The sequence below is a fragment of the Macaca thibetana genome, chromosome 19 (assembly GCF_024542745.1).
Source record: "Macaca thibetana thibetana isolate TM-01 chromosome 19, ASM2454274v1, whole genome shotgun sequence".
Classification (NCBI taxonomy): domain Eukaryota; kingdom Metazoa; phylum Chordata; class Mammalia; order Primates; family Cercopithecidae; genus Macaca; species Macaca thibetana.
In genome coordinates, this window is record NC_065596.1 from 31,353,296 (window position 1) to 31,361,478 (window position 8,183).

At 51.4% G+C, this 8,183-nt stretch overlaps 1 protein-coding gene across 1 annotated transcript; it reads left to right on the forward strand.

Annotated features, from left to right (window-relative positions):
* Positions 1-6,456: 6,456 nt before the first annotated feature.
* GPR32 (G protein-coupled receptor 32) lies at positions 6,457-7,619 on the forward strand. Its single transcript, XM_050768346.1, is given in 2 exon segments — positions 6,457-7,506; positions 7,509-7,619. Coding segments are annotated over 2 exon segments (1,161 nt in total).
* Positions 7,620-8,183: the final 564 nt, after the last annotated feature.

Genomic DNA, 8,183 nt, shown 5'->3' on the forward strand with positions numbered 1-8,183 from the left:
GAAACCCCATCTCTACTAAAAATTACAAAAAATTAGCCGGGCATGGTGGCGGGCGCCTGTAATCCCAGCTACTCAGGAGGCTGAGGCAGGAGAATATCGTGAACCTGGGAGGCGGAGCTTGCAGTGAGCCAAGATTGTACCACTGCACTGCAGCCTGGGTGACAGAGCGAGACTCCGTCTCAATAATAATAATAATAATAATAATAATAAGAGCAGTATTAATAATAGAGAGCTAACAATGTTTGAGCGCCTACTATGTGCCAAGAAGTTCTTTTTGTTTTGTTGTGTTTTTGTTTTTGAGGATTCTCACTGTCGCCCAGGCTGGAGTGCGGTAGTTCAATCTCAACTCTCTGCAACTCCCGCTTCTCAGGTTTAAGTGATTCTCCTGCCTCAGCCTCTCAAGTAGCTGAGATTACAGGCATCCACCCTGATGTCTGGCTAATTTTTGTGTTTCTAGTAGAGACAGGGTTTCGCCATGTTGGTCAGGCTGGTCTTGAACTCCTGACCTCAGGTAATCCACCTGCTCTGGCCTCCAAAAGTGCTGGGATCACAGGCGTGAGCCACCGACCCTGGCCGCAAGAAGTTTTAAGTGTTTTGTATCTCTCAACAAATCTCATTAGCACAAGGAGGGCAGAATTGGAATGGTCTTGCGAAAAGATCTCCCTGGCACCCGCCTCCTCCTTATTCTCCAAGCCTGCAGCCCCGGGGGCCTATTAGGGCTGACATCTGGTGACAGTTCCCGGACTGATAGTGATCTCTGAGGCTCTTGCTCAAGATTCTTTCCTGGACATTTATCTGCTCCAAAACTCAGAGCTAGCTTCCTGCCATTAGCCCCTACCTTTAACATGGGCTTGAGGCTGGCAGCCTCCTGGGACTGACGACGGAAAAGGAAAGAGCTCCCTCACCCTCGGATACAGCACAAGGTACAGGGGGCTGGGATTTGTTGAGGGGGAGCGGTCTCAGGGAGCCAGGAAATAGGAGCTTGGGGACTAGGAGAGTTGAAGGGCACTCTCCAGGGTATACAAAAAGGAGGTGGTGGGCTGGGCGCAGTGGTTCACCCCTGTAATCCTAGCACTTAGGGAGGCAGAGGTGGGTGGATCACCTGAGGTCAAGAGTTCGAGACCAGGTTGGCCAAGATGGTGAATCCCCATCTCTACTAAAAATACAAAAATCAGCCGGGTGTGGTGGCAGCTGCCTGCAATCCCAGCTACTCAGGAGGCTGAGGCAGGAGAATTGCTTGAACCTGGGAGGCGGATGTTGCAGTGAGCCGAGATCACACCACTGCACTCCAGCCCAGGCAATAGAGTAAGACTCCGTCTCAAAAAAAAAAAAAAAAGAGGTGGCAAAGAGGGGGCTGAAAGTTCCGGACCACCTCCTCTGGGTGAGGAATGTTCTCATGCCATATGCGTGAACTGTGCCTGGTCAGAGGTATTTGACTGTCTTCCTCACTGCGGCATCCCCAGCGCTTGGTAGTGTCTGGCGTACTATTTGGGCTCAATGCATAATTAATTACACTAAATGAATGAATCCATCCTCAGATGACAAAGGGGAGATTGTCCTCCTTAATGATCACTCATCAATTATGTATCAAGTGACTGCTATGTTCCTGGGGCCAGGGAGCAATCCACACACCATCCTCGCCTCTAGGGAACTCAGAGAGCGGAGCAGATGGGTGACCACCAAACGATCCAACAAACACGGTCTAATTGCTGCTGCCTGTAACCAGCTCTTTTTTTTTTTTTCTTTTTTTCTTTTTTTTGCAGGGGGCATGGGGGAACCAGGGGAGATCAGAGTCTTGCTCTGTCACCGACCCTGGAGTGCAGTGGCATGATCATAGTTCACTCTCAACTCCGTCTCCCGGGTTCAAGGGATTCTCTTGCCTCAGCCTGCCAAGTAGCTGGGATTACAGGCATGCGCCACCACACCCAGCTAATTTTTGTATTTTTAGTAGAGGTGGGGTTTCACCATGTTGGCCAGGCTGGTCTCAAACTCCCTACCTCATGTGATCCTCCCACCTTAGCCTCCCAAAGCGCTGGTATTACAGGCATGAGTCAACGTGCCCAGCCTGTAACCATCTCTTCATGGGAGAGAAGCTCCTGTAGGAGGGTCTGATTGAAAAGGGCCAGGAAAAGCTTCGGGGAGAAAGTGAAATTTGTACTGAGATCTCAGGAATGAGTTTCAAAAAAAAAAAGCAAAAAAAAGCAGAGGACAGAAGGGGTGTTCCAGGCAGAGGGGCAGCACAGGCAAAGGCCCTGGGGTGGGAGGGAAACAAGAGAATCCTGGCAATAGAGACAAAGGTAGGGAAGCCGGGATGTGGTGCGCAAAGAGGGGGAAGGTGCAAGAGAAGTCTGGAGAGGTTGGCAGGTGCCCCAGCCCTCACCAGCAGTGTTGGGGAAACTCATATTTATCCCACAAGCAATGAAGAGCCACAATGTAGTTGTCCGGTTTGAACCGTATTTTTCTGAGACAGGGTCTCACTCTGTTGCCCAGGCTGGAGTGCAGTGGCACAGTCATGGCTCACTGCAGCCTCGACCTCCTGGGATCAAGTGATCCTCATGCCTCAGCCCCCCGAGTAGCTGGAACTACAATGTAAGCCACCCTGTTTGGCTAATGTATTTTTATTTTGTAGAGACAGGGTTTCGCCTTGCCGCCTAGACTGGTCTTGAAGCCCTAGCCTCAAGTGATTCTCCTGCCTGGGTCTCCCACAGCACTGAGGTTACACGGTTTGGGCTTTCAAAGGATCACTCTGGCTGTAGGGTGGTGAGTGGCTGGTAGGGGATGAATATAAAGTTGGTGGCCAGGCGCGGTGGCTCACGCCTGTACTCCCCACACTTTGGGAGGCTGAGGTGCGTGAATCATCTGAGGTCGGGAGTTCAAGATCAGCCTGGCCAACATGGTGAAACCCCGTCTCTACTAAAAATATAAAAATTAGCTGGGCATGCCCCCAGGGTGTGTGCCTGTAGTCCCAATTACTCTAATCAGGGGGCTGAGACAGAAGAATTGCTTGAACCTGAGAGGCAGAGGTTACAGTGAGCCAAGATTGTACCACTGCACTCCAGCTTAGGCAACACAGCGAGATCCTGTCTCAAAACAAAAAAACAAAACAAAACAAAAAAAACCCAAACAAACAAAAAACAAAAAACTGGGGTGCTGTGTACTTGCATGATAGGGCTATGGAGACAGGACATAGTGGACAGAGGCAAAAGGCTTTTTGGCAGCAAAAACAACGGCTTTGTGGTGAACTGGGTGTGCGGGTTGGGGGAGGAGGAGACAGAGGTATTCAAGGATTCTACACTCCTATCTCAGATGAGCATACTGAGGCTGGGTGTGGGGGAAGTGTGGGGGAAGCCCTGAGCCCAAGATCACACAGTCATAATCCAGTGTTTCAACTAGAGCTTCGACCTGTGCCTGTCTGCTGTGTAAACTCAAGCTTTCCTCAACCCCAGACCTCTCTTCTCTGTCTGCACCTCACCCTTGGAGGTCATTTTCAAGCTCAAAGACATAAATAGTATCTAAATTATTTTTTGTACTTTTTTTGTAGAGACAAGGTCTCATCGTGTTATCCAGGCTGGTCTGGAACTCCTGGGCTTACACAGTCTTCCTGTCTCTCCCAAAGTGCTGGGGCTAGAAAAGTCAGCCACTGCGCCCCGCTGGCATCTAAATTCTAATGGCTCCCACATGCCCGTATCCAGCCAGGAACCCCTCTTGTCATTTTTGTTTGTTTTTGAGACAGAGCCTCACTCTGTCACCCAGGCTGGAGTGCTGTGGTGCGATCTTGCCTCACTGTAACCCCTGTCTACTGGGTTCGAGCAATTCTCCTGCCTCAGTTTCCCAAGTAGCTAGGATTACAGGCACCTGCAACCACACCCAGCTAATTTTTGTATTTTTAGTGGAGATGGGGTTTTACCATGTTGGCCAGGCTGGTCTCGAACTCATGACCTCAGGTGATCCACCCACCTCAGCCTTCCAAAGGGCTGGGATTACAGGTGTGAGCCACTGTGCCGGGCTCCCCTCCTGTAATCTTGCTGCTAGTATCCAGCTGCCTTAGTGAAGTCTCCCCGGGATTTCTTACAGGCATTTCAAAGGCAAAGTGACCAACCCCGAGCTCCTGGTCTCACCCCAAACCTGCTCTCCTGCATCAGTGCACAGCAACTCCAGCTTCCATCGGTTCAAAAGTCCTGCAGTCACCCCGACACTGCTCCCCACTCACCTCACACATCCAGCCCAGCAGCAAATGTTGCCAGCTCCACCTTGACCCTGGAATCTGCTTCCTACCACCTCCTCTGCCATCACCCTGGTCCCCATCCCCATCACTGCCCACCTGGGTTCCTGCAGCAGCCTCCTCCCGGCCTCCTGCTTCCATCCCACCCCTCTCAGTCTAGTCTCAACCTTAAAGTCACAGTGATTGTTAAGACCTAAGTCAGATATTGTTCCTCCTCTGCTCAACAGTCTTTTGTAACTCCCATCTTACAGGAAAGGCCAGGAGAGTGTGCACTATGACTCACAGGGTCCTGCTCTTTCTGCCCGCTTCCCTCTCTGCCTTTACCTCTCACCTCTCTCCCCAATGCCCACATGGCTCCAGCCACACCGGCCTCCCTGCTGTTCCTTGAGCATTCCAGGCACCGTCCTGACTCAGGACCTTTGCACAAGCTGCTGGTTCTGCCTGAAGGGTACTTCCTCCAGATACGTATGTACCTCACTTTGTCATCTCCTCCAAATCTTTGCTCATATGTTATATTCTTTTTTTTTTTTTTTGAGACAGAGTCTTACCCTGTTGCCCATGCTTAGTGCAATATTGTGATCTTGGCTCACTGCAACCTCTGCCCCCCAGGTTAAAGTGATTCTCCTGTCCTAGCCTCCCGAGTAGCTGGGATTACATGTGTGTGCTACCACGCCCAGCTAATTTTTTGTGTGTTTTTAGTAGAAATGGAGTTTCCCCACGTTGGCCAGGCTGGTCTCGAACTCTTGACCTTAGGTGATCCTCCCGCCTTGGCCTCCCAAAGTGTTGAGATTACAGGTGTGAGCCACCGAGCCTGGCCAAATGTTACATTCTTACTGTGGTCTTCCCTGACCACCCCGTTCAGTATACCAGTGGCCCCTTTCTGCTTTCTCTCTTGTCTCTCACATTCCCAATTCTCCTTAATTTGATTTTTTTTTTTTTTTAAAGAGATAGAATCTCACTCTGTCGCCCAGGCTGGAGTGCAGTGGCCTGATCTCAGCTCACCGCAACCTCCAATGTCCCAGGTTCAAGTGATTCTCAGCCTCCCAAATATCTAGGATTACAGGAGTGAGCCACCATGCCTGGCTAATTTTTATATTTTTAGTAGAGACAGGGTTTCGCCATGTTGAGCAGGCTGGTCTCAAACTCCTGACCTCAGGTGTTCTACCTGCCTTAACCTCCCAATGTGCTGCTTCAGCCTCACAAAGTGCTGTGATTACAGGCATGAGCCTCCATACCTGCCCCCTCCACTTTATTTATTATTTTTCCATAACACTGGTAGTCTTCTAAAGCAGTATATCATGAGTTAATTTATTATATGTATTACACCTGACATCTCTCACGGGGATGTAAGTTCCATGAGGGCTTGTTTTGTTACATGAGTTATCTCTGGTACTTAGAACAATATTATTGTGTCCAGTGAGCTGAGATCGTGCCGTTGCACTCCAGCCTGGGTAACGCAGTGAGACTCTGTCGAAGAAGAAGGAGAAGAGAGGAGGAGGAGGAGGAGGAGGAGGAGAAGGAGAAGGAGAAGGAGAAGGAGAAGGAGAAGGAGAAGGAGAAAGAGAAGAACAAGAAGGAGAAAAAACAGTGTTAATGGATCATAAAAGCATTCAGGCTGGGCTCAATGGCCCACTCTTGTAATCCCAGCACTCTGGGAGGCCAAGGTGGGAGGATCACTTGAAGCCAGGAGTTGAAGACCAGCCTAGGCAACACAGCAAGACCCCATCTCTACAAAAAAGAAAATTAAGGCCAGGCACAGAGGCTCACACCTGTAATCCTAGCATTTTGGAGGCTGAGGCGGGCAGATCACGAGGTCAGGAGTTGGAGACAAGCCTGGCCAAAATCATAAAACCCCATCTCTACTGAAAACACAAAAATTAGCCAGGCATGGTGGCGTGTGCCTGTAGTTCCAGCTACTTGGGAGGCTGAGGCAGCAGAATTGCTTAAACCTGGTAGGCGGAGGTTGCAGTGAGCTGAGATCAGGCCACTGCATTCCAGCCTGGGAGACAGAGAAAGACTGCATCCCCCCCCAAAAAAAATTAAAAAAATTAGCCGGGCATGGGGGTAAGTATCTGTAGTCCCAGCTACTCCAGGAGGCTGAGGTGGGAGGATCTCTTGAGCCTAGGAGGTGGAGGCTGCAGTGAGCTGTGATTGTACCTTTGTACTCCAGCCTGGGTGACAGAGCATGACGCTGTCTCTAAAAGAAGAATAATAATAAGCATTCCATAAAAGTTATGAAATGGAGAAATCATGAGAGGGGGGTCTTGGAGGGGACCAGGGACTGCAGTGACAGGCAACCTGGGGCCCTGACACGTGATCACTCTTGTTTCAGGAAGATGAATGCTTCCAGATGCCTGTCTGAGGAGGTGGGGTCCCTCCGCCCGCTGACCGTGGCTGTCCTGTCTGCGTCCTTTGTCGTCGGAGTGCTGGGCAACGGGCTGGTGCTGGGGATGACTGTCTTCCGCATGGCCCGCACGGTCTCCACCGTCTGCTTCTTCCACCTGGCCCTTGCCGATTTCATGCTCTCACTGTCTCTGCCCATTGCCATGTACTATATTGCCTCCAAGCAGTGGTTCCTCGGAGAGTGGGCCTGCAAACTCTACATCACCTTTGTGTTCCTCGGCTATTTTGCCAGCAACTGCCTCCTGGTCCTCATCTCTGTGGACCGTTGCATCTCTGTCCTCTACCCTGTCTGGGCCCTGAACCACCGCACAGTGCAGCGGGCAAGCTGGCTGGCCTTCGGGGTGTGGCTCCTGGCCGCCGTCTTGTGCTCTGCACACGTGAAATTCCGGACAACCAGAAAATGGAATGGCTGTACGCACTGCTACTTGGAGTTCAACTCGGACAATGAGACTGCCCAGATTTGGATTGAAGGGGTCGTGGAGAGCCACATTATAGGCAGCATTGGCCACGTCCTGCTGGGCTTCCTTGGGCCCTTAGCAATCATAGGCACCTGCGCCCACCTCATCCGGGCCAAGCTCTTGCGGGACGGCTGGGTCCACGCCAACCGGCCCAAGAGGCTGCTGCTGGTGCTGGTGAGCGCTTTCTTTATCTGCTGGTCCCCGTTTAACGTGGTGCTGTTGGTCCATTTGTGGCGACGGGTGATGCTCAAGGAACTCTACCACCCCCGGATGCTGCTCATCCTCCAGGCTAGCTTTGCCTTGGGCTGTGTCAACAGCAGCCTCAACCCCTTCCTCTACGTCTTCATTGGCAGAGATTTCCAAGAAAAGTTTTTCCAGTCTTTGCCTTCTGCCCTGGCCAGGGCGTTTGGAGAGGAGTTTCTCAGTCATCCTGTCCCTGCGGCAAAGGCCCCCGGGAACGATGGAAGCCTTCAGCTGGGAGCTGGAAGCCGTCTTTCTTAGTTTGCTTGAGGCCTCTTACCTTGACTGGCTTCTAAAACCCTGCCCAATCCTGCCTCTTCCTTCAGGAAGTCTTCCAGCAACTCCTCGTCTAAAGCTCTGTGGTAGAGACAGCTACTTATTCCCCAGTGTCCATTCTTCCCCCTCCCCCCTCCCTTTTTTTTTTTTTTTGAGATAGAGTCTTGCTCTGTCGCCAGGCTGGAGGGCAGTGGCGCGATCTCGGCTTACTGGAACCTCCGACGTTCTCGTTCAAGCAATTCTGCCTCAGCCTCCCCAGTGGCTGGAATTACAGGCACGTGCCACCACGCCCAGATAATTTCTGTGTATTTTTTAGTAGAGACGGGGTTTAACCATTTTGGCCAGGATGGTCTCGATCTCCTGACCTTGTGATCCGCCTGCCTTGGCCTTCCAAAGGGCTAGGATTACAGGCGTGAGCCACTGCGTCTGGCCCATTCTTCCCTTTCTTTTTCTTTTTTTATTTTTTGAAGACGGGGTCTGATTTTGTCACCCAGGCTGGAGCGCAGTGGCACAATCTCGGCTCACTGCAGCCTTGACCTTCAGGGCTCAAGCCATTCTCCTGCCTCAGCACTTCCCACACCCCA